The following is a 24,594-nucleotide window of genomic DNA, read 5'->3' as shown; positions in this document are numbered from 1 at the left end:
TACAGTTGGTACATTTTTCTTATTTATTCAAAAGCTAGTGGATGACAAAAAGGGTTAAAATGTTTTATACCACCTATTTATTACATGAACAAATACTTAATCCAAAGGGCCTCATTTTACAAGCCCCTCTGTCCAAAAACCACACACAAATTAGTTTTTATACACAAATGTTTATTTCTCAAATAAACTTCCCCTTTAAACACAAGGAATGAAATCTAAAACTTCAGAAAGATGGATCCAAAACGAAATCCCTCCAGTACATTGTAATCACTGTTTTGTTGGTCACTACTGGCTTTAACTGTTTAACATCAAAAAACAAGGACATATTTAAAAAATCATGCTACTGGATACCTAGCTCTGCCTCTGACCAGCCCTACGCTGATCTCCAAATTTTAAAATTTTACATCGTCAAATCTGAAGCATTTAATTGAACAACAGCTGTGCATTAAACACAAACAACTGAACAAGAAGATTATAAGATGTAATCAAGTTCATAACGAATATAGGTGTTCTTTTCATCATTATAGATCCTCGGATAATGTGCTATCAGAGCATCCTGGGAGCCGATGTAGATCGAATTGTAGATCTTCCAATAAACGTCTCTGACTTTTCTGGCAGGGTGAAACAAACCCTAGAAAAGAGAACAGAACAAAATTTATTAAAAGCTTAAAAGGTGCCAATATCTTCCATTGAATTTAATCAAGCGTTGCAAAATAAGCACTTAATAAATTGGCAGAACGCAAAAGCTCCAGGAAAAGGACAGTTCTCTATAATGGGACATTCAAGTAGTACTTCCAAAAACATACACTGCAAGAGACTTTTTTCACCTTCCTACTGATGTCAGAATCTTTATGCTAAGGTCCCCAACTCTTAAATTTCTTATTTGCAAATAACTAATAAAATGCTGTCACATCTCTACATTGATCTGCATTACATTAATCCTTGCTCCCCATCTGTCAGGCGAATTTAGGTTCTGCAGCCAACACAGCAAGAACTGTTACATGCAATGACACAGAAAAGGAGCCTTCAGATTTTACCAGCACGTACCAGTCAGTTCATCTTCTGTAAATGTGTATTGATCTAACAGTATAAATTCTAATCAAAGTACTGTTTTCTAGGGCTTCACTCTTACAGTTTTAAATGTCTTACTGTTTTTCTCAGCTAACAACAAATCATACTGACTCAATATTAAGCCAATATGTTAATTTATTGTTTATTTATCTCACTGGTTACTTGTTCTCTTAAGCCCTTACATGACTCATTTATTCCCCAGTCATTAGTTCACGTACTCAAAATTTGTAAGATGCTTCCAATTTACAAACCTAAAGTGCCAGGCTATTTTAGTCAATTTATATTCTAGGTCATCTGCTAATTCCAAACAAGTTCTGCAATGTAATCAGCTACCTCACTCTAACAAAATCTCTGCTTATTGCGTGTTTCAGTTACTCACATCCTTAGTACAGAATGCCACGTTTAAAGAAAACTTTAAAGAGACAAAAAGCCACAGTATTTCTTTGCTGGAAATCATCTTCAGTTGTCAGGCAAGGACTTTCCAGGAGGCAAAAAAGTCAAGTGCTGCCTCTGCTATCCCAGCACACACAGGAACATACCTGTAAACAGTACTGCAACATTCTGCAGGGACCAATAGCAACTCTGAGGCCCTCCAGAGCCCCCATGACTGCCTGAATGACGTGAGGAGAGGTTTCAAACACGTTGGGCCACACATAATTTAACAAATGATTAAGAGAATCTTCACAGCCGAACCCATAAACACCAAGAGACATGTGCTGCACCACAGCACTGGCTGTTTGTCTGTGTACAAGATCCCTGCAAAGAGAACAATGGTCTATTAACAAACTATACTTAGAAGCAACATGGTTGGACAAGCACAGCATTTCTTTTCAATAACACTTTTTTAAAAAGCACTAATAACACATTTATCCCCCACTTACTGACAGTAAGAGGCAGAGGATCAAAAATCAGTGAAGTGAAAAAAGATGGGAAATTTTCTGACAAATTAATCCACACTAATTCCACAGCAAAAGCTCCAACAACATAAATTATCAAAAGCAGTTTTAATGTAAGAAATCTTGACTTAAGACACTTGTATCATTTTAATTTTCAAAATATTAATAAAATTGGAGCATATAATGTGAATTATTTGCAAATAACAGCTTGCAAATCATGCTGGTTACTTAAAACCCTTAGTAAACAAGGATAATATGTATATTTGCTACCGTTAAGAACCAGCTATATACTTCTAATATGATTATGTCTAAGTACTATAGAGGAAGTGTACTCACCTGTCCATTAAAGCATCTTCAAGCAATGGTGTAACAGCATAAATGTAATCTTTTCCCATCTCTCCAATGTATTCAAACAGGAAAGAAAGAGATTTTAACACACCATTCTGGACATTCAGTTCTGGAACTCTGTATTCATTCATGAGTGCAGGCAGCACTGTGAAAGGTGAGCATGTTTCAGCCACAATAGCAATTGCTACTGTAGTACATACTCTGTTCTGCCTTTCCTGTACTTTCAGGTTATTTAGCAGTGTTGCCAACACATCGTGAGGTCTGAAAGAGATAACAAGGGCATCCATGTCAATAGATTCAGGAAGGATTTGGATCAAGTAGGTTGAGTTTCAAACTGCAAGTGGCAGAGAAGCATGGCTTAGCCCTTAAAAAATGTTTAGAGAACTGGGAAACAACATAAACCACTAAATTCAAACAGCTGAAGCAATTTACTTTCATAACCAACATATTTTTCTTTCTCTACTTAGGTTTTTCCTTGCCTTCTGTTCTGCCTCGGGTAAACCCTGGAGGGTAGCACAGCATCCCCACTATTACTCTGATCCCACAGGTCATTACAAACTTGTATAAAACTGTACACACTGACAGAGACAGGTTATGTCTGCAGAGGTAATGTAGTTACAGCACTCCTTGGTTGCTTGCTGTATGTGCATTAAGTAATATGTCACTTAAAGTATATGCATAAAGATGGAAACTGCTTCATTCTACAATTTGCTGACTTGCAGTATCACCTTAGAGGCAAAAAATCCTTTGCAAATAGAAGTATTGATTTAGGAAAAAAACAAAATAAGAAAGATTATTTAAAGGAGAGTTTATGAAATAATACAAAGAGGGTCTGAATGCATATCACAGTATCAAAAATTCATGGGACAAATAGCTTTTACTACCAAATTGTACTTTAACCTCGCTAGTCTATACATTGTGTTCAGAAGTGCAGTATCCTACAATAATGAAGAATAGGTGGCTGTATTCCTCTACAAAATGAGTAAAACCAAGTCTGCACATCTAAAATGTAGAGAAGTTTGATTATTTCTCAGGAGAAAACTGTCAATCATCACTATATTTGGTAACTGTGTGTAGAAGTGGGTAAATGTTAAACCAACTTACCCAATAGCTTTTGCAATATAACCAAAGGTGTTCACTGTGGCTCTTCTGATAGCTTTCTTGTGAGCTTTTAGTAATTCAAGCAGTTCAAAGCAGATCCTCATCCATTCTCTTGCAGAAACATACTCTGCACCTCTGAAAGTGAATAAAGTGAGTTATCTCTTCAGAGATGTCAGAATTTTTTAAATAAAACCACACAAACCGCAGCACCTATTCATTTGCTATCAACAGAGGGATACTGCTTAACCATTTCCTTAATTAGGTATCTGTTAATATTAGACTTTCTCCAGTCAAAGGTGTACTCAAAACTCATTATATTGTGTGCATTCTAAGTTTGCATAAGTGGACAACATAATTCTTATAAAGTGCTTTAAAAATAATATAATTACAATATGTTCAACAGACCATCTGCTAAATATCCCATCTCAAGATCTACATAGAGCCTTAGAGATATCAAGAGATATGAGAATACCCAGATGCCAAATCCAGTACTCAACTGGAGCTTTTGCTGCAATAACTGCCCACACAGAGGGTCAGGTATTTCCTCATTACTTAACTTACCTGTCTGCAATGCGCCCAACAAGATCAATACAATTTTCCTGCACTTTCTCATGTCTGTTCTTCAAAATAGGTGTGAGACGTGGCAGCAGGTCTTTGATGGGTGGCGTCATCTTGTGCATACCTGTTGAATTCCAAGAGGCACATTTAGTTTTATAATGCCTGTTCATTTTTCCCTTGAATAGCCATGTAATGAACACAAAAACATACCTATAACGTTCACAATAGCCTTAAGCGCTCCGAGGATGCTGCCCAGTACTTCAGGATATTCTTCACCCAGGTACTCATACAAAACAACACCCAAGTGTCCCATCAGTTTTTCCTGCAACCAAGTAAAAAGATTTAGAAGTTAATTCTCTCCCCTCTCATTACTATGACAAGCTAGAGCAAATTTGGTAGGAGAAGTCCATACAATACCTCTTGACAAGTCTTCATGACCACTGCAGTACGAGAGATGAGGTCAGCAGCCTGCTGCCTGACTTTAGCTGATTTGTTGTTCAAACGCCACAAAACTGTACCACAGATCTGTGGCAAGTAGGGTTTAACTCTTTTGCCAAGAGCATTAACCACTGTGCCAAAACCATTCAGCATCACAGAATCCTGAGTGTAAAAACAAAGGAAAAATCAGACCAACAGCAACACTACATTTGAACTAAAGTTGACACCATCTAAAACTGCCATTAAAATGTTAACACTCCAGAGATTGCTTCTGGATTTCATTGATTAGAGCAGTGACATCTAAAAAGTGATTCTAAAAAAAAAAAAAAAATCTACCTTAGAAGCATACATTTCTGTATTTCTAACAGTGAAATGGCTTACAACTGAAATAAACCACACACTGAACACCCTTGGCCATACCTCTGTTGTCTGTTCCTGAAAGGCGTACAAGATACCATCAATAAGTTGTTCTTCCAGTTTATGATCAATGTCTGCTGCCCCCAGATTTCCCATTATCTTCTCAATTGTTTCCATGACCATTTTTCTGTACTGCTCAGCCTCATCTTTCAGATCATCCACAATTCTAGAAATAATTTCTGCTGCTCCCACTTTGTTTGCCAGCTCCACAGTTGTATCAACCAGCTGAAATACACAAATGTTAGGTAAGCAAGCATTGTTAAAAATCTACTTTCTCCATCTTGAAAATAATTTCTCTTGTCTGAAGAGAAACAGCATCACAAACAACTGTTTTTACCTTTAGAAATCATTCAATGTTTTTAACACAAATGGAGCAACCTACCCCATTGCACAACTGAGGTAGGCTCATATACACAGATGTAAAATGTCTTGATAAACTCCTAAGAGCCTGAGAGCCTTCTTAGCTACACAACTTCCAAATCACTAGTACAAACAAAAATCAGTTTCAGGACACAGACAAAATTAAGCATCTAGCCTGAATGAACATTCTGATATGAATTTTATTCTACTGTAAATAATTTTCCAACTAAAAAAAAAACAAAAAAACACACAAAACAACAACAACAAAAAAAAAAAAACCTAAAATACCTGTCTGTAATTCCTTCTGTCCAATGCCATTCTGTGCTGCCAGAAGTGTTTGAAAAAAGGTGGCAAGATTTCTGTTTTAATGTAGTTTGCTTCAACACCATCCGTACCACAACACTGCTTTACCACCTGGCAGGAAACAAAAATCCAACAATTTTAATTCTGTAGGGTGTGGGTTTTAGGCTGGAGTTTTTTTATTTGGTTGGTTTGGGGGTTTTTGTTTATTTTTAAGAAAAGGAAATACATAGATAATCAATATCAATGCTAAACAATCATTCTGACATACCTTCAACACAATTTTTTTCATCTCTTCATCAGGAGACTGGAACTCTCTGATAAGGATTAGCATGACTTCTCTGGTATAATAGTTTGCATACTCGGCATCCATGAGTGGAATCAGGTAACCAATAGCCTTCAAAAAGGCAGCCAGACCCTATTTAAAGGCAGAAATATGTCTCTAATTAGTTACAGAGGGTACACACCCATTTCAGTTCAAACTACAGAAAGTATTTCAGATATACCTTTCCTCTGTGTTGACGAATACCCTTCCACAAAGGCTTCAGAACGGAATCAAATGACTCAATACCGTAGGGTGTAGCTGCCTCAGCCAGAGCAGCAATGGCCAGAGCGCTGATGGTGCGAACTTTCTGCTGCTCATCCACCAGCCCTGCAAAAGAGTAGTGTTTAGTAGCACTTCTTCTGCTTGTTGTGCCTTAAGTTCAAAACAGCAAAAACAGAGGGGCAGTGTAAAAGGGATTAATTTATTTTCAGGAATACTGAACCACTATTCCTCTTTCAGAGTCAGCTGAAATGCTTCTCAGCGTCAGAAGAAAAACAAAACCAGCACCCTATTGTAACTGCGCGCCTTACTGAAGGTATGAAAAAATTTCCAGATGTAAAGTGAGTACAAAAAAATTGGCCTGGAAAAGCAGAACTTACCATGTTCAATAATTTCAACCAAGCTCCTGAGATGAGGCAAGATAGCACAACCCATAAGAATAGCAATCTGCTGCACAATCTTGATGCCAGTGTGCCTAGCCTGCCAGGATTTTTTGCTTTTACAGACAGCTTTCAAGAAGGGTAACAGAGAAGGAATGCCCAGAGCAGAGGCAACGACAGCAAAGGCTCGAGCTGTTGTATTTCGGACATATTCATCCATGTTATCAATATCAGGTCGCATTGTGGAGATCATTGTTGCCAAACCAGCAGCCTGAAGGAAAAAACAGGAAACATACCAATTGGATTTATGAACAGCACAGTTAATTCTTCTGCCACACCTATAAACATGCAGCTATATCTGTAAGCTAACTTAGTGCTCTGATGAAGGATGGAATTTTACCTTAGCCAAGTTCGAAATAATTTCTCTGCCTTCCACTCTAGCATAGTAGTCTTCATCAATCAGCAGTGGTTCAATGACGACAAGGATCTAAAAAAATGAACAAATTAATATTGCCCTTCATTACAACTTTTAATAGTATTTCTGGCTCTAGTAGAGTCCATGAAACAAAGATGATTCCATGGATCCAAGCTTAAAATTTTATTATGATCAGAAAAAAAAATAAATCTATTGGTTTTACGGCTTATTGTCTCTAAAGGACCTGGTCCAGTAATACTACCTAGACCAGGTAAGATCCCCTTCCCACCTCCAATATGATACATGATATATATATATATCTCTCTATCATATTTACATCATGCCATAATACTAAAAAGCCCGCACTTCAATCCCACTATAAAAACTTAAAGTTTGGTTTAAGAAATATGAAAGCCAATTATGGTAAAAAAACATGGTATCATCCTCTTCCAACATGCACACAAAGCACAGAAAAGGCAAATCAGAGATGAAATACTAAACTGCAGCAGACCTTGTGTACATATGGTCGGACCAAGTCATCCAGTTTGTAAAGAATTCTGTCGATGACTTTGACAAGTAAGTGACGCTCCTGATCTTCAAGTGTTGGTGACATCAGCAGAGGCAGAATCTGATTGAACAGCGGCCCTGCTCCAAATTCCCGAGCTTTATCAGTGATTTGTCGCAGCGCAGCCTAAACAAAACCAAAAAGCCCGCTGGTTAAAACTAAGGAAACAACAGTGAACAACTACAAAACAGATACTAACCAAGTTAAAATGTAACTGACTGTAACCACAGGCTTCAAAATACTTACCCCTATCAGGACAAAACTCTACTTCAAACGAATTTATGCTGATCTGTTTAAACACAAATGTGTGATGACAAACACCATGTGGTTAGTTCCTAGGTGTTCAATTTTCAAGAAAAGCATGCTTCTGCTCTAATATTGTCTCCATCTAAAAATCAGCTTCACAGCACTTACTTGCATCTCGGCAGCTTGGTGCTATTGTAAATTCAGAGCAAACCTGTGCTACTGTGTTACCTAACATTTAAGGCCAAAACTTAACTAAGAGCTACACTGCTAATTTAAGTGTAGGAAGTAAAATCCAAAAAATTACAAAGCCCTGTCAGCAAAAAGAACTATAAATCTAGTCTCTTAAAATTGTAAAATAAAATTATTCAAGCCATAAAACATTTAGTGACTGACATTACTGCAGAAAGAGCAGCAATACTAAACTACACTGAATGACAAACAAAAAGTTACAGAGATATAGAAGAGGAAGAAAGCACTAAACAGATGTGCTGTTTTGGCTGGGACAGAGTTAATTCTCCTCACAGTTGCTGAGGATGAGGCTCACAGGATGAGGCTGTGGTTTGGATTTGTGCTGCAAACAGTGCTGATAACACAGGATGTTTAATTATTGCTGAGCAGGGCTTACACACAGTCAAGGACTTTTCTGTTCCTCATCCCACTCCACCAGCAAGGTGGCTGAGGGGCACAAGATGCTGGGAGAGGACACAGCCAGGACAGCTGACCTCAACTGACCACAGGGATATTCCACACCATATGGCATCATGCTCAGCGTATAAACCAGGGAGAAAGCTGGCCAAGGACCACTGCTCAGGGACTGGCTGGGCATCAGCTGGTATTAAACAACTGTTTTCCATTTGCATCACTTGTTTTCTTGGGGTTTATTTCTCTCTTTTTTTTGTTATTTTCCTTTATTAATATTATTATTATTGTTGTTATTATTATTATTATTAAATTGTTCTCATCTCAACCCACAAGCCTTCTCACTATTACTCTTCTGATTCTCTCCTCCATCCCACGGGGCGTGGGGGGGGGGGCAAGCAGCTGTGTGGGGCTTAGTTGCCAGTTGGTGTTAAACCACAATAGATATCAAAGTTTAGAAGATTATCTTAAAGAGAATCCCATGGACAACTGAAGCTAAACCTGAAAACAAATGCCAATTTTTGAAAAACAATTACATAAATGCACCTGACAATTCATCTTACCTTTCGCATGGGAGGTGTGCCATTCTTTATTTTCAGAAGTAATTTCATTATTTTTCTCTCCTTCTGTTCCTCAGGACTCAGAGTTGATTCATCAACATCAACCTACAAATAAATCCAGACAAATAAAAGGGCATTGTCACATATTCAAAAGAAAACAGGAAAGCTACATCAGCATGAGTGAAACCTCATTTACCAGCAGTTTATCAAAGTACTGGATATCATCCGGCTTTAGGAATGGCAGATTTCCAGATGGCTGGTCATTAACGCTCTTCATAGTCCGGTCTTCTGTCTGCATGTGGAATCCAGTCATCCCTCCCAAAGGTGTTGGAGTTGCTGTGAGCTTCCGAGCTGGAGTGCGAATGGGAACGTAGCCAGCCGGTGGCGGAAGAACCTACAGGAGAAAGAACAAAATTTAATTTAATGCAATGACATAAAAAGAGGAAGGCATCAAATTCAAAACATGGCTTGAGTTCTAGCTTTCATTTTATTTGTTTGGGGATTTGTAAAATGTTATTGCCTACATCAGATCCCATGTTCACACCAATACAAATTCACTGTGACAGTTTTTATTTGCGCTTATCCTGTATTGACAATATTCCAGAAGAAAGCTCATTTCCACTATTGAGAGCTTGGATAATAAAATTTGAAGTCTCCAAGTATTAAAGAAGCACTTCAAATTCTGCATCAACAGAGTAACTTGCTTCTTACTCTCTTCTATGTTTTCTACACCTGGACTTAATATTTTTATCAGTCCATTCAGAGCTCATTTCTGGCCCTGACAGGCATTCCCAACACAGACAAGAACAACAACAAAGCGTCTTTAAGATCACCTTTAGATCTTCCCTTCTAATGGATTTACAATAAAATCAGCAACCAAATCAAACAAGCATCTACTATCAATAATCAATAGTTAATATGAAACATTCTACTTGTGGGGAGGGGGGGAAAAAAATCAGCAATCCCTGGCAAGAAAAAAACCCCCATCATGGTCTGCTATGTTTAATCCAGATAAATTACCTTGTATCCTTCTGGAAACATAGCATCCAATTCCTCATCTGAAAGTGGTCTGTTTCTCTCATCAATTTCCCTTTCCCAACGCCAAGCCTGCAGCTGTTCAGGAGTCATGCTCATGATATGACCTGTATTCAGATTTAAAAAAAAAAACAAAAAAAAAAAAGGAGTATTTTTTAAAAAAAAAATATTCTGTGTGCAGAAGGAGATTACTTGTTAATTTAGCTTTTAAGTGCTCTCGTGTTTCCATAGCACCTGAAATCTGCAGGAAGATATCAGACTTCCAGAAAGACTTTTATCAATTTTTAACCAACTAAACTGAGCAGCAACAGATATGTAACTTAAGTCTCAATTCCCCTCCAGAACCGAGTTGCTGTGGACATTGAAAAGAGTAAACTGAGCACATACTGAATGCTTTCATACAGGCAAGAGAGCATGTCAGCCAGCAGTCTATTTCAACATACAATATAAAGGTAGATCCTCATACCCACAAAACAAAATGAAGTTGTAGCCAAGGGACTGAGCTTACCTGGTGTAGGTGTTGCCATGTTCATAGCTGGTGTCCCAATGGGTGTTTTGCCAGGTGTCAGAACAGGAGTGCTGCCACCCATCTGGCTCGCAGGCGTTTCATCCCATCGGGATTTTCTTTTACTTGCTCCTGGGGTTGGTGTCTCACCAATGGAGTCACCCCCCCTGTCTGTACGAGGGGTCTCAGCCCATCCACTGCCATGGCCCGGGGTATCTAAGGAAAAACAAAACAATCTTTGCAGAAAGCTGAACAGTACATATTCCAACTATAGGATCAATATCCAGACTCATTTTCAGTATCTTGTCCTCATTTCTATACAAATTAAAAAATACCAAATAAACAAAGAGTAGACAAAAAAGTAAAGACTACTTTGGTGAATACTGAAAAAAATACAACCATTACACTAAAAACATGCAACAGAGAATTTCTTTTTATGACAAAAATGTGTCATCTTCTTGCTGACTCTTAGCATAAAAAGATATTCTAAATAATAATAATCTTATAATAAATAATATTCTAATATTATAATAAATAATATTCTAAAAAACCCAGAATTAATCAGGTATTGTAGAAACTGAACAAATTACTCCATGTACTCCCTCGATAAAAGCATTAGGCAACAATTTTCCACTGTTCTGACACAAGAGCCAAATTCAAGTAAGGCAGGTGAGAAAATGCTACCAAAACTTGTTTTAACAAAAATCTCTTCAAAAGAATTAAACCATTCAGAACCAACACACACAAATGTATGATGAAAAGCAATTCAACGTGAGCTCCCTTACTATGTCCTCTACATATGAAAATCCCACCCTGCAGCAGTCAGTAGATACATCACCAAACTTTGATTCAATTTTTGAGCTGAGATACTTTCACAGGTGTGAGCGAAGCTCACAGGCAGAACTCAACGCTACCAACTCCGACAAGAACAACATCCCACTTCAACCACTAGATGTCAGAGCACAATTACTTCTTGCCTGACTTCTGAACCCACTGTTAGCCTAAAGTGAAAAAATCCAATACAATTAACCATTCAAAACTTATTATGCACGTTCCAGTTTGCCATCAATACCTCTTTCTGTTTTTGGTGTTTCATCCCACCGATTTTTACGCGCACTGGAAGTGGCACCTCCATGGCCTGGTGTTGCATGACCAGGCGTGTCCCGGCCAGGTGTTGCTGCTCCTGCTGGTGTATGACTGGGAGTTGGATCCCATATTTTCGAGCCTGGGGTGGCACCAGGAGTTTCACTACCCTTTGCACGGCCTGGAGTCTCATCCCATCGCAGAGATGGTGTATGCCCAGGAGTCTACACGAGACAAGACCAGAAGTATCAGTATCACTCACACTATACAGTAAAAGGCTGCTAGTTGCTCTTTTCAAATAGAGTAAGAAACTTCTGACTTTCAAGAGGATTAGCATTAATAATGTCTTTTTAGATAGCTGATGAGCACTAGTATTATTACCTCTGCTTGATCCCAACTGGACAATTTTTTAGGTGTAGCACCAGGAGTCTGATCAGCTGTCTGATCCCAACGGCGTTTGCGTTTTGAAGGTGGCTGAGATGCAGCTCCATTGACGACTTTAAGCTCTCCAGCTTTAGCTTTTTCAGCTAGTTGTTGCCTAATTTCCCTCTATTCAAAAGCACAAAAATACAAACATAAGAAACATATTTCTCAAGAAGGTCTCTTCATATTATACCTTTAAAAGAGTTTTTTCAGCTCCACCATATCTTTTTACGCTGTTTTTTGAGGTTTTGCTCAAATAACATGCAATTAGCTACTGCTTTCATTTCAAGGTCACTTTTTTTTCAAATTATTCTGTATTGACAGAGCAGGTATGTGTTTAGAGGGGCTGAATTGATTGAATTGATTTTTCTTTAAAAGCCATTCTTACAGCAAATGCAAGTGCATGGAGAATTCTGAAAGCTATCAGTTTCTGTCACCCATATGTATGCCTTAAAATCATTACCCATCTGTTTCAAACAACTTGTACTTCAGTAAATTAAAGGTGGATGACTTAGAAAATATGTTCATGCGAGCTACATCCCGTGACATAAAGCCCTGGGATTCCTCTCTAAAATTCTGTGATGATACTGGTGAAACAGCACACTAACCCAGACTGTTCTGCACTTATCGATGGATCCATAAGCAGTAAGACTGTCAAAACTATGAACTAAATCCTAAATTAGGGTAAGACAAGTATAAATCAATGTCAGAAGTCACTGGAACTACAGGGTCTTGCTCCAATTAACAAGATGGCACTGTAGGTTTTACACAAGAAATCTGATTTATTACCAATATCTTTTTACAAACTAAAATGAATTTTTAAGAGCCATGAGTAAAGCATCTGCTTTACCCTTTTTTTTTCCTTTTCTTAATATTTAAAATCAAATGTCAACCTTCTACCACATCTTAGTACTGCAACATCTGTTGTAAGTACTTTAACAAAAGCCTTTTAAAACCTCCCTGGATTCTCTTTACACAGAGCTCACAAAAACAAACATCTGACACTGAATACTCCTCAGTCACTGTTAAGAATTTGTCTCTCATCCTCTGTAAGAAAATAAACGACAAAGCTCAAGTGCTATAAAAAAATCCATATGAAAATAGCCTCAGTATATTTCTCCCTGCATTACTTAGTTATTATGTAGAATGGATGTTTTCCAAAACTTTCATCTTTAAATTCTATTGACTTTCAATATGTGAAGAACAGGATTTTCCAAGGAAAAGGACTTTAAAGTCAACAGAATTTATCTTCCCACTCTCTTAACATACTTTCGAAGGCTGTAAATTGAAACTCAGTTCAAGTGGAAAACCCTCCCCCAAACACACCTCTTCTTTTGTTAAATGCTGTTCACGCATAACATCCATGTATGTTCTGGCATTCATTTTAGGATCTGGAGTCTTCCCTCCTGTGGAAGAGAACAGCAACAGGAATGGAGCACAATGAGTACAGGATAAGCAGAAACTATTGACTTCTACTGTCCTGCTCTAGTATTATATTATTCCATGATCATTTAATTTTACTTTTTGATCGAAAATTTTAAAAATTACATGTATCTTACGTTTATTCAGTTTGCTGATCAATTTAACCTGTTTGAACACAAACATAACTACTGCAGTTTCAAACAAATATTTTAAAGCCGATAAAAATGATAAAATGACAACACAGTTAAGAGTCTTCAGAAGTGATGGGTTCCTGGGTTGCTAATCCGGAATACGTACACTTTCGTGCCTTTGTCTCCATCAGCAGTTCTGACTTCAAGCAGCAGAATAGAAGCCTAGAAAATTATCTCTTTACCATTAGTAACACTTTGGAAAGATATTTATAATCAAAACATTACCTTGTGTAAGCTGTTAAATCCTACTTGTTATCTGACTATAAATAACTATCGCATACCTAAGTAATGTTTAAACTGTTTTAGCATAAAGACCCATTTATAAGTTTGACAAATCTGGACATGTCTCACAGACCTTCTAGTGTCATATTGTAACAGGGCTTCATTAAAAAATAAAAATAAAACAAAACAAAAAACCCCACAAAACCATTTGATGACACTTTCCCCCTCTTCTTTTCTCAAGGTACAATTGTGATTGGGAGCTGAATGCAATACAGTACATACACCACCACAACAATACTCACAGGAAATGGGTTTTGTACACCATATGTTGTTTTATGCTGTGTATCTTGCATTAATTAAATTTTTATATACTTTAAAAGAAGCCCAACTTTATAGAAATGAGACTTGTCAAGAAAAACACTTTTCTTAAAGAAAAATGTGCGGATTTGCTATACAAGTGGTATAGCATTATACTTTAGGGAAAAAAATACACTTCTTAAACATTTCTACGCTGAAGATCACTGCCCAATTGGCTGTGTCTTTCTGACACTAGCTTTGATAGGACTTTCCTTTGGAATACTTTTTCACCATAATCTACACAGGATGTGTTGAACTGCACCCTTAAGAATGCAGACAGGACTGGCATATAGCAGTACTGCTGTAGGAAAGAAATTAAGGACAGTTAGTATGGGCCTGTGAATTCTGACAATACATGTTTATATCAATTACAATTAAGCAAGTAAAATAATTAATATCCCTATTAATTCATGCAGGCTGAAATTCTCAATTGTAAAACCTGCAAAATAGCTACTAATTTTAAGCCAACAGGCATCTTATTGCCACATGTGAAACTCACTCACCTGAAGAAAATTTCTGTCAGACCCACTAACACCCCTTTTCCTGACTTGCATTCTAAAATTATCAGAACAGACTTGAACTATTAGTAGTATCAAAGTCTTATATACGCTCTTGTTTCTTTTAGCTATACCACCTAAGGTTTACATAGGATGGTAAGAATAAGGTGCTCTATTTGAGAACCAGCATTTCAAAAGCAGTAACCCTGTAAATCTATGACTTGGAATGAAAACTTTCAAGGTACTGAATGAATCTGAGCACTCAATACACAAGTTGTTCAAAGTACAACGCACAACCCAAAACAAAAGAAAAGAGAAACCTTTAACCCTTTGTGTTTCTATGGCAATGGCTCATTGACAATTTTCTTGTCCTTCTACCTGGAAAGAAAACTCGTATTATAAAGATGAAGTATATGGCATCTAGATTTTCAACCAAATCTCTATGAAAAGGGGATGTTTAAAAACAAAACTAAGTTTATAAGCATGCCAACAGAAATCAAAGGGCTAAAGACAATTAAAGACAAAAATTCCATACAGGGTATAGAAAAGTCAAAATAAATTACCATCTGCAAAAGGATCAAGACGCTCAGGGGAAATTATCATCATCCGCCTGTGCTTTTTGTACTCATCTTCCCGATCTGCAATCTTTTGAGGACGGTGTTCTGCAAAAGGATCATACTAAAAACAAAAAAAAAAAGCCTGTTAGTCACATATGTATGAGGAGCAATATGAAATCTGTCTGGTACTGCATTCGTTTTCAGGTATTCCTAAAAAGGCGTAGATTATTTTTCATCTCAACTTTCCATAATGTCAAAAGGTTACGCTAACATAAATTTTACTTCCGTAACTAGAATTTCACTTTTTTTAACACAGTTTCTTACAAAAGCACTTCTGATAAAAATCCTCTATATTAAGAGTTTATTCCCATGTTACAAAAGCATTTTGTGCTGTCAACCTTTCCCTTTCTTTCAGTAGTGTGACTTAATGCCACTTCAAATGTTTTTGAATTTCACAGAAAAATACTCCAGGAATATAAATTACATGATTACATTTTCTTCAAAAAAACAGATGTATAAAGGTCATTAAGATTTCCAGTTGTTTTGATTTCTGAAGTATGTGAGTTTCAATTAAAAAAAAAACTCAATAGTTTAGTTTATATGCCCATATGGGCTTTACATGCACAAGTGCCAATTTTTATCACCCTGTGAAATTCCAAGCTAAAGCAGTAAGAAGCCTACAGCAAAATTAAAAAACCATAGCCCTTTACATACATCTTGTATTTCCAAAAGACAAGGTGTGCTATGGATAAATTTTAACACTTCTTTCCCCTAACACCCAAGCCAGTATTTTATTGTGCCTTCAGTTCAGACGTACCTGTTCAGTAGACTGTGGGATGTCATTAAGCAATGCCACTGGAGCGTGGTACCCTGGCTTCTTCTGCCCAAGCAAACTGGTGGAAGGGTAATCATCATCATCCTGGCAGTAAGAAGACATGAAAAATTTGTCATGCTGATATTATATTTAGGTAAACTAACATCAAATGAACACACCATGGCCATAGAAAAGATGGAAATGGACATGTTTATTCCTAATTTTAGCAAGCTTTCTCATATAGCTTTTATTATTACATCCATACCACTAAAAAGGTGTCTTATTCTCTGCAAGGCTCAAGTATTTTGAAATATGCTACCTTTTATCAAGTATGCTTGTGTTTATCTACACTAGTTAGACAAAACATCTGTATTTCATATTACCATTTCTGATATAGCTCCTTAGTTGGCATGTGAAAACTGGTGCACTGATAATCAAGCTATTTCTCTTAGAAGTCAGCTATATGGAACAAAACTTGAGTAAATAACCCTATAAAAAAGCTTCAGAAACAGTGAAAAATTCAGAGATATATTCATGTTAGTTTATTATACTTACTCAATCATAATGGCAATAAGGGGCACTCACTTTTGTTATCCATTTCTTCATATTAGTACTCAGTTTCTATGCAATAACTTACAGCAACCCAAAAGGAAAACTGCTCTTAAAACCAGGAAACTTTTCAGTGAGTTCCAGACTAATAGAAAATTTTAATTAAGGAATCCTTAAAAGTTTATGGATGACACTAAAAAAAATAAAAATCAACGTATCAACTAGTACTAAACTGAACATAACAATCTTCTTCACTCTTAAAAATATAATTCACTTGGTACAATATGTAGTTACCTATGTATTTATGACTAGAACTGCAGTTTCTGACTGCTCCTGCAACTGAAAACGTGGTCAAATTTAAATTAGAAATTAACATCAAGTAATCTTACAAGCAGGATACGTAAGGAGAATATAATACAGTGACAAAGCCAATGCTCAAAGCTGCTCTCAAGTTTGAAATTAAGTAAAAATAAAAATCTTAGAATAGTCACTAAGGTTTGTTGGACAAAGATTTATCAGAATTTTTTTACTGTCATTTTTAATCCTGGTAGCAACAACAGAACAAAGTTAATTAACTCCAGGCAAGGCTGACACCAATTAAGTACCAGGCCACAACTTTTTGCCTTTTGCTTGGGCCTACAAGGCTCTCAAAGTGCAATTCATGAAGTACAAGCCAGGCTTAAAACTGCAGCTTTCCCAAGAAGGACTCAGAGGTGCAGGTGGATGAGAGGCTGGACGTGACCTGGCCATGTGCTCTGGCAGCCCAGAAAGCCAACCCTGTCCTGGGCTGCATCCAAAGCAGCGTGGCCAGCAGGGGAGGGAGGGGATTCTGCCCCTCTGCTCTGCTCTGGTGAGATCCCACCTGGAGTGCTGCATCCAGCTCTGGGGACCCCTGCACAGGAAGGACACGGACCTGATGGAGCAGGTCTAAAGGAGGTCACCAAGTTGATTAGAGGGATGGAGACCTCTCCTATGAGGAAAAGCTGAGTTGGGTTTGTTCAGCTGAGAGAAGACCTAACTGTGACCTTGCAGTGTCTGAAGGGATGTAGTGACAGGACAAGGAGGAATGGCTTCTAACTGAAAGAGAGCTGGTTTAGGCTGGACATTAGGAAAAAAAAAAACTTCACTGGGAGGGTGGTCAGGCCCTGGAACAGGTTGCCCAGAGAAGCTGTGGATGTTCCATCCCTGAAAGTGTTCAAAGTCAAGTTGGATGGGGCTCTGAGCAACCTGGTCTGGTGAAAGGTGTCCGTGCCCATGGCAGGGGGGTTGGAACTGGATGATCTTTGAAGTCCCTTCCAACACAAACTATTCTATGATTATAAGCTTCCCAGATAAGACGTATTTGGTGCAATATGGCTTTAAAGACAACAAATGTTTTACTACACACAACTGCTATTAAAAATTACTCAAAATTGATCTACAAATACTTAGATTGCATGCCCTAAACAACAAATACATAAAATCACTTACATCTTCCAATTCAGTTGCTGCAATAGAAGTGACGTATCCAGCAAACCTGCTGTCACTGCCACCATAAATTTCTTGATCATAATATCCTGTGGAATCAAGGCCTACTCCTTGTGCTTCATCAAGAGCAGGCTTTTTTCCTTGAATTTCTCGAATTTGTGCTTCGATATCTAGGGTAAAGACACAAAAAAACCCCCACCAGTCTTATTACATGTATGTAATATTCATGTTACTATGTACAGCAAACTGAGTTTTTTGCCCAAACTCAAAGATTATCACAAAAGAAACAAACATACATGACACACAAAACTATAAAGTACCATAAACTATAATGCTTTAAATAATAAAGAAATAAATACCATAAACTATATTCTATTTATAAGCAGCTTTTCCTGAAGCTGTAATATTATCCTGCACAGACTACTTTAACTATATGGCCTAAAGCAAACTAATCAAACTATCTCATCTTCCAGAGATAGGAGAGAAGGTAGTTTACACCACAGCAATATTTCTCAACACTACACTAAGAAAACACTTTTGCAACAAATGTAATCTTCTCATTAAAAAAAGCCTTCCACAACGTTATCACCAATTTTGCTAATTTAAACAAATCTGTTCAAAAGAGCTACTGCAAGAGTTCTAAAAGCTGAAATTTAATAAAACAACACTGTATTGCGTTTTCTAACACTGCAAAGCTGTATTGCCTTTGAATAAATAAATTAAAAAAAGAAACCAACTAATATGCCACCGGGTACCAATTTAACAAAAAAAATCCCCAAATTTAGGACCAGTTCCTTTTCACTTTGGCAGATCAGATGTTATTTACTCATCATTATTCCTGCCTGCACCACCATCTTTTAAGAGTCTACTATTCTTCTGGGTAACAAAACACCCTTCAAACAGGACAAATGGGAGCTTTGCCATTCTTTTACTGTATCAAGATCAAACTCTAATCAACTCTGGTGGACATCTTTGACCATAGAAATTCGGTACTTTCAGAAAGAACACTAACTTGTTAATCCACAAAACAAGGAACCAAATGAAACCATGCCTTCCTCTATCTGTTGTAACACAGTGAGAAAATAAACTGCAGTAATCCACCTGTCTTCAACAAATATAACTGTGATGCAGGTATACTAAGGCACAACTAACTCCATAAAATTACTACTGTTTCCCTATGAATTTTGAGTCAACAGATACGTATAGGCAATTATCCATATAATGCAAACTTCAGTAAATCAATTACTTTCATGGCCAAAAAAATACCCAAGAGTTGCATATCATGGCTGCAGAAATACAAAGGATCATGCTTGAGAGGAAGGTCTCAAAAGACCCTTCCAACACCAATGATTGACCCTCTCCCACACAAAGTGGTACTGCCTGCTACATTAACTTAAGAGAAATTTGCCAATTTACAAAAGAAGCTACAGGAAATTCTGTTCATAAATAATCTTAAATCTTGACTATTCACTAGTTGTTTACTACTGTTGTTCATTTCTCTTTTTCAGGATGAAAAAATTTCATAAGGTTTTCCCACCAAGTCAGCTTGCAAAAGACACCATACCACAAGATCTGTTAAGAAATTTGACAAAAATTAAAATTAAAATACTGTTTTTCTAAAGGTAAGATTATTGCTAATGCAAATTATTGGATCAGAATTGCTTGGTTTAAAAGTTCAAACTGTTCAAACCGTAAACTTAAAGTTTTTACTTAAAGTGAGGGCTGGATCCTTTTCTTATCTTTTCTTATCAGGTTGCCAAGAACCAAAAAAAAAGCAAGCAAACAAACAAACCACACACCACTGTAAGCCAAATTGTGCCTCCTGTACAAAGGCATGTTTTCTAGAGAGGCAACTGAACACACAGTTTAACCTAAGAAACCTTTGCCATATAGCTGAGTGAGAACAGCAGGACTAAGTGTTCCCACACAGCCTGCAGGAGCTGGCAGTGAAGCACAGTGTTCAGGAAACCTGACAGCAAATCAGTAATTCCTGCAGTGGTAAAACCAGCAGAAATATGCTTCTAAACTCACCAAGAGTCCCACCGACAGAATATATATCACAGAGGCTGATTAAAATCTTGCTCCAGCCACTTAAGGGCTTCCATCAATGTTTTGCAGATATCTAGAGCAGAATAACTTGGACAGCCACCTCTGTGTTACAGAAACTCAGCTCATGAGAAGCTAAAACGCGACAAAAGCCTTATTTTCCAGCTGTGAGCACCTGCTGGTTCCTGCCTGCAGGTACATCCAGCTCCCACTAAAATCCTGCACAGCACAAGGGATTCCACCGAGCCCAGAACTTGAGGCACATTACTCCCCAATATGTTACTTCCCAGAGAAGCAGCAGAAAGAAACTACTACCAAAGTAGGGCTCTCTCTTGCCCTCAGGGGTCTCTGCTCACCTCTGGAGGCAACATGTATCCTGCTCACCCATATCATCTTAAGGTATTCCACTTTGGTGAAGTCATCCTAAGGCACGTTTATTGAGCCAGTGCAACTCAAATACTCTCCTCACAGATTTTTTAGTTCTTTCTGTTTCTTCCAGAGAGCAGATCAAGTTCCTGATTCCTTCTGCAGCCTGGTGCAATGCAGCTCTGGAGTGAAAGGGAATACCCAAAGCTTCCTTCTCTCCCAAGGACAACACTACTGGCACTGAGTGATTTTAGAGTACAATAACACTGTTTCTCATTTCTAAAGAGCAGTTACTAGAACAACACTCGGCCTCCTTTAGTAGCACAGAAAGTCCTGACTGAACATCCATAGCTGTAACCAACTTCAAAACACAAAAAAAAGCCTAGAGATCTTGCCTACAATGCAGGATCATCCTGCCTTTCCATCACCTGTTCACTGAATCAACCTGAACACATAACTCAGCCAAATACAAGCCCCTGCCCTGCAGGATGGGCCACAGAGATTTGCTTGTGCATGGCCTCCCCCCACGACTACCGTCAATAGAGTCTATTCAAATAATCTTAGGATTTCTGCAGCAATAGCATTAGTGCAAAAATATCTTCCTATTAACAGTTCTTACCAACACTTAGCATACTAAAGCCTTGTTCTCTTATTTTTGAACAGCTAACTTTACTGAAAAGGGTACAGGTCTCATTTATTGTTGGCCTTCTCCTTTAAATTTACAGGGATTACATCTGTTAACAGACTAAGGAGCATTCTCATTTCCTCACAGCAAATCCTGCTGGGTTATCTACACCAAAGAAAGTCTGCATAGGACAGGGTCAACAAACTCCACCTGTGGCCACCATAACTCTCACCTCATGCCACACAGTTCCTGGGTGCCAGTTTAAATGGAGCACTCTGAGAGAACACCCACCTGACATGCACAAAAACCACTGAACCAGGAGGTCTGCAGCAACAGGCAGCCTGGCAGCCCCTTTGGAAAGCATCACACATTTAAGTGGAAAAAGCTGTTTTGTCGTTCAAGATGTGTTTACCTTCCTTGAGCTAAGTGGCAACGTCCTGAAAAAGCTCACACCCTATTTAACAAAGCACTTTAATACATATCAAATTAAGGAAGAGTAATCACAAAGCTTAAAACGACATTGTGCAAAGCAAAGTACTCATTTGATGATTTAGTTAAACCAGGACATTAACAGAAACTTCAGTCATAGACAGAGAAACAGTATAGGGAGTGAGAGTTAAGAGGGAAAAAAGAGGAGGGGGATAATATCCTACTGCTCATACCTTTCCTGTATTTTATTCAAATATAGTTTGGTATTTTAAAAGAAATAACTTTAACATGCACAGCTGTTTGAAACATACTATAAATGCTGAATATTATGAAAGTCAACACATTTGAATTGGAAGTCAGTGAACATCTAGCTCAGACAGGTCATGAGAGCCTTCCTCAAAATATGTATTCCATTACCACACATGTAATTCTACTTGCAACATTAAAAAAGAAAGCAGAACCAGACCCTATACTGAAGTACTATTTTACAGAGTAAACAGTTTCTACGTTTTCATGCCTTATCACAGTTTTGCACATTTAGCTTGCCCTATGCAATTTATTTCTAGCTACTTTAGCACTCTTATACACGTTAGATCTCTCTATTATGTTTGGTGATCTCTTTGTTCTTTTCTGAGCAAGAAAAAAAAATAAATTAAAAACTAATTCCAGCAGAATTCAAAGCTCAATCATTTATTGAGGCTTTATAAGCTGCCATTTAAAACTTTACTTTTCAGCCTAAAACATAGAGTTCCCCCTTAAACTATGCAGCTGACACAATTTCCAACTGTTTTGATACATCTTTCCAGTTGTGTCTTGAACACATCAGCCAATAAGTATTTAACAAACCAGTACAAATACATGAAAAATCTTCTAAGATGATTTAGTAACAAACAACTCAACTTGGAAAATTAGTCAGTAACTGAAAAAAAAAAATAGGATAGAGTTCAGAAGAAAAATAATAAGCCTGTTCAAGCTGGGAAAGAGCATTACATGATCATACCCTGGTATACATATTTTTATTGAACAACTCCCTGCTTAAAACGTGTTCTGATACAACACTAATTAAAACGTGCAGCGGGAAGCATGTCCATGTTTTCACTGAAGTCAATGGATCACCATTTGCTCCAATAAACAAGCAATTTAAATTAAAAAAAAAAATCCTACAACAATTCTACTCTTTTATTACGAAAATCTCTTCAAGTAATACCAGAGGCAGAGCACCGTGATGGGTAATACTCTCACAAACCCTTATGCAGGTCACAACATATAAAAAAACGACAACTCCTGTAATTCTACAGTAATGTCCCATAACTCAAAAAAAAAAAAAAAATCGAACCAAATAATAAAAAAGCGAGGACAGCAGTTTAAGCTCTTCTTATTCCCTAAACTCAGATTAGGTCTGCAGTGTTAAAGACTATATTAACCTCACTTCCACGGGAGACGATGGCTGTCCGTTTGAAAAGTTTAAGTGCAAAACTGGAAACAATAAACCCCATCCCCAAAGCCAATGACCACCTGGGTGCCCTGTCTACCCCCCCAGGGCACAACCACCGTCTGGAGGTGGTTTTCGATTAGGGAATTACGGATGTAAATTAAAACAGATCACCTATCGTACACAGAAACACGAGTAAAGAACTCAAAAGCAGAAACAGAGAAGCGGTATAATTCTCAAAATTATTCTGCGTTGCCTGAGGATACTTAAGAGCCACGGTCGATGTCCACAAGGACAGCTCTGATTCCCGCTACGAAGGGCTGGAAGCAGCAGCGCGCTCCGCCGCCTTCGGGAATAACACACGGCTTGTGAAAGCCCTCGCTCCTCAAATCACTCGAGAGACAGTTTTCATACATAAACAGGCAGGAAACGCGTGTAAAATGGCAGCTGACACGCTGGAGCCCTCGCGGTCTTTCCCCTCCTCCGGGGCACTTTTCTTATCCAGCGGCAGCCCAGGATGGGCCCGGGCCGCGCCGGCTCCAGCGGCACCACCCCTTCGCCCGCCCCTCCGGCCGCTGTTCACCGCGGGCCGAGGCCAGAGGGCTCCAGCACCGCAATAAACGCGCGTCGCTGGCGTTTCGATGCGAAACCCGCCCCGGGGCCACGGGATTTGCCCTGAGCGCCAGCCGTGGGCCCTGCGGGCAGGGGGGCCGCGCCGGTGGGGCGGCAGCGCAGGGACCGCGCTCCGTGCCTCGCGGGCACAGCGAGCGCTCCCCGGCCCCAGCTTCCCCCCGGCCCGGGCCCGGCGCTGACGGCGCAGCCGCCATTACACAGAGCCGCGGCCCGCCCGGTCCCCGCTCGCCCGGCCGCGCCCGGCGCCGCGCTGACGCGAGAAGAAGCACAATCGGCGGCCGATGCCAGAGCGCGCGGGCCCGGCGGGCGCGGGCGCAAGGCCCCCGCGGGCCGTTTTACCTTCGTGGGTCTTGGCGATCTTCGCCATTTTGTGCAGCGCCACCGATGCCGAGGCGGAACTGCTGCGGCCCCGCCGCTTCCGCCGCGCGCGGCTCCCGGCGCCACACTGCGCACGCGCGCACCCCGGCCCGCGGGGCGAGCTGATGGACGGCGCGCTCGGCCAATGGCAGCGCAGAAAGCGACAGGGGGCGGGCTCTGAAGGGCGCCGCCGCCGTGCCATTGGAAGCGTGAGGGCACTTCCGGTGCGGGCGGCCGTGATGGGGCTGCTGAACATGGCAGGGATCGCTGGGAATGTCCTGCCCGCTGATCCGGGGCTCTCCCACGGGAATTGTGGGGCCCTGAGCTGTTTGCCGAACTGCTTGGCCTTCTGTTTCACCCAAGCAGGGTAACTGCCCCAGTGCCAACACACCAGAATAAAGCACATGTGTGTCCACTTGCCACAAGATGGGGCTTAACTGAGTGACAGCCCCTCAGGCAGGTCAAGTCTACCCAATATTGTAGTAAAGGAGAAAGGGAAGCTGTGTTTCTAAAATTGGCAGATGACACCAAACTGGCCGAACCTGCTGGAAGGTGGAAGATGGAACTGAGAATCGTTGATTCATACAAGAAATAATCTGAGATCAAGGAGGTGGACTTTGATAACAAAAAGCAGAAGTTACTACATATTAGAATTCTAAGTCAGTATATGAATTAAAAATAATAGAAATCTTTAGAAAGTGACGGCGTGGAGAGCAAATCAGAGCTACATGTCTGTCATAGCACTG

At 39.2% G+C, this 24,594-nt stretch overlaps 1 protein-coding gene across 3 annotated transcripts; it reads right to left on the bottom strand.

Annotated features, from left to right (window-relative positions):
* On the bottom strand, nt 1-23,915 carry SF3B1 (splicing factor 3b subunit 1). Of its 3 annotated transcripts, XM_027730658.2 has the most exons (25): nt 23,831-23,915; nt 17,964-18,130; nt 15,948-16,049; nt 15,137-15,251; nt 13,211-13,290; nt 11,843-12,010; nt 11,451-11,685; nt 10,382-10,594; nt 9,859-9,980; nt 9,035-9,232; nt 8,842-8,943; nt 7,340-7,519; nt 6,814-6,900; nt 6,414-6,684; nt 5,996-6,141; nt 5,761-5,907; nt 5,478-5,603; nt 4,833-5,054; nt 4,392-4,574; nt 4,185-4,296; nt 3,978-4,098; nt 3,420-3,551; nt 2,304-2,576; nt 1,611-1,827; nt 1-631 (listed from the first exon to the last, which is right to left on the bottom strand). In XM_027730658.2, the coding sequence occupies exons 1-25, from the start codon at nt 23,856-23,858 to the stop codon at nt 473-475; spliced, it is 3,906 nt and encodes a 1,301-aa protein (XP_027586459.1). In that variant the 5' UTR covers nt 23,859-23,915; the 3' UTR covers nt 1-472. The 3 variants fall into 3 exon arrangements, with proteins under 3 accessions (XP_027586459.1, XP_027586460.1, XP_039234792.1); XM_027730659.2 differs by lacking the exons at nt 15,137-15,251; nt 15,948-16,049; nt 17,964-18,130; nt 23,831-23,915 and adding an exon at nt 13,604-14,897; XM_039378858.1 differs by lacking the exons at nt 1-631; nt 1,611-1,827; nt 2,304-2,576; ... (15 more) ...; nt 11,451-11,685; nt 11,843-12,010 and having other exon boundaries at nt 13,264-14,951.
* Nucleotides 23,916-24,594: the final 679 nt, after the last annotated feature.

The sequence above is a fragment of the Pipra filicauda genome, unplaced genomic scaffold (genome assembly GCF_003945595.2).
Source record: "Pipra filicauda isolate LSUMZ 115617 unplaced genomic scaffold, ASM394559v2 scaffold149_size4050908_pilon, whole genome shotgun sequence".
Lineage (NCBI taxonomy): Eukaryota > Metazoa > Chordata > Aves > Passeriformes > Pipridae > Pipra > Pipra filicauda.
This window is presented reverse-complemented; position numbering and strand designations above follow the sequence as displayed.

Excerpts from the sequence above, each read along its gene's own strand:
- SF3B1 (XM_027730658.2), bottom strand. The coding sequence starts at position 23,858 with ATGGCGAAGATCGCCAAGACCCACGAAG. Across the intron at positions 15,252-15,947 it reads TCCCACAGTCTACTGAACAG|TATGATCCTTTTGCAGAACA; the intron begins GTACGTCTGAAC and ends TTTTGTTTTTAG. Across the intron at positions 6,685-6,813 it reads TTATTTCGAACTTGGCTAAG|GCTGCTGGTTTGGCAACAAT; the intron begins GTAAAATTCCAT and ends TTTTTCCTTCAG.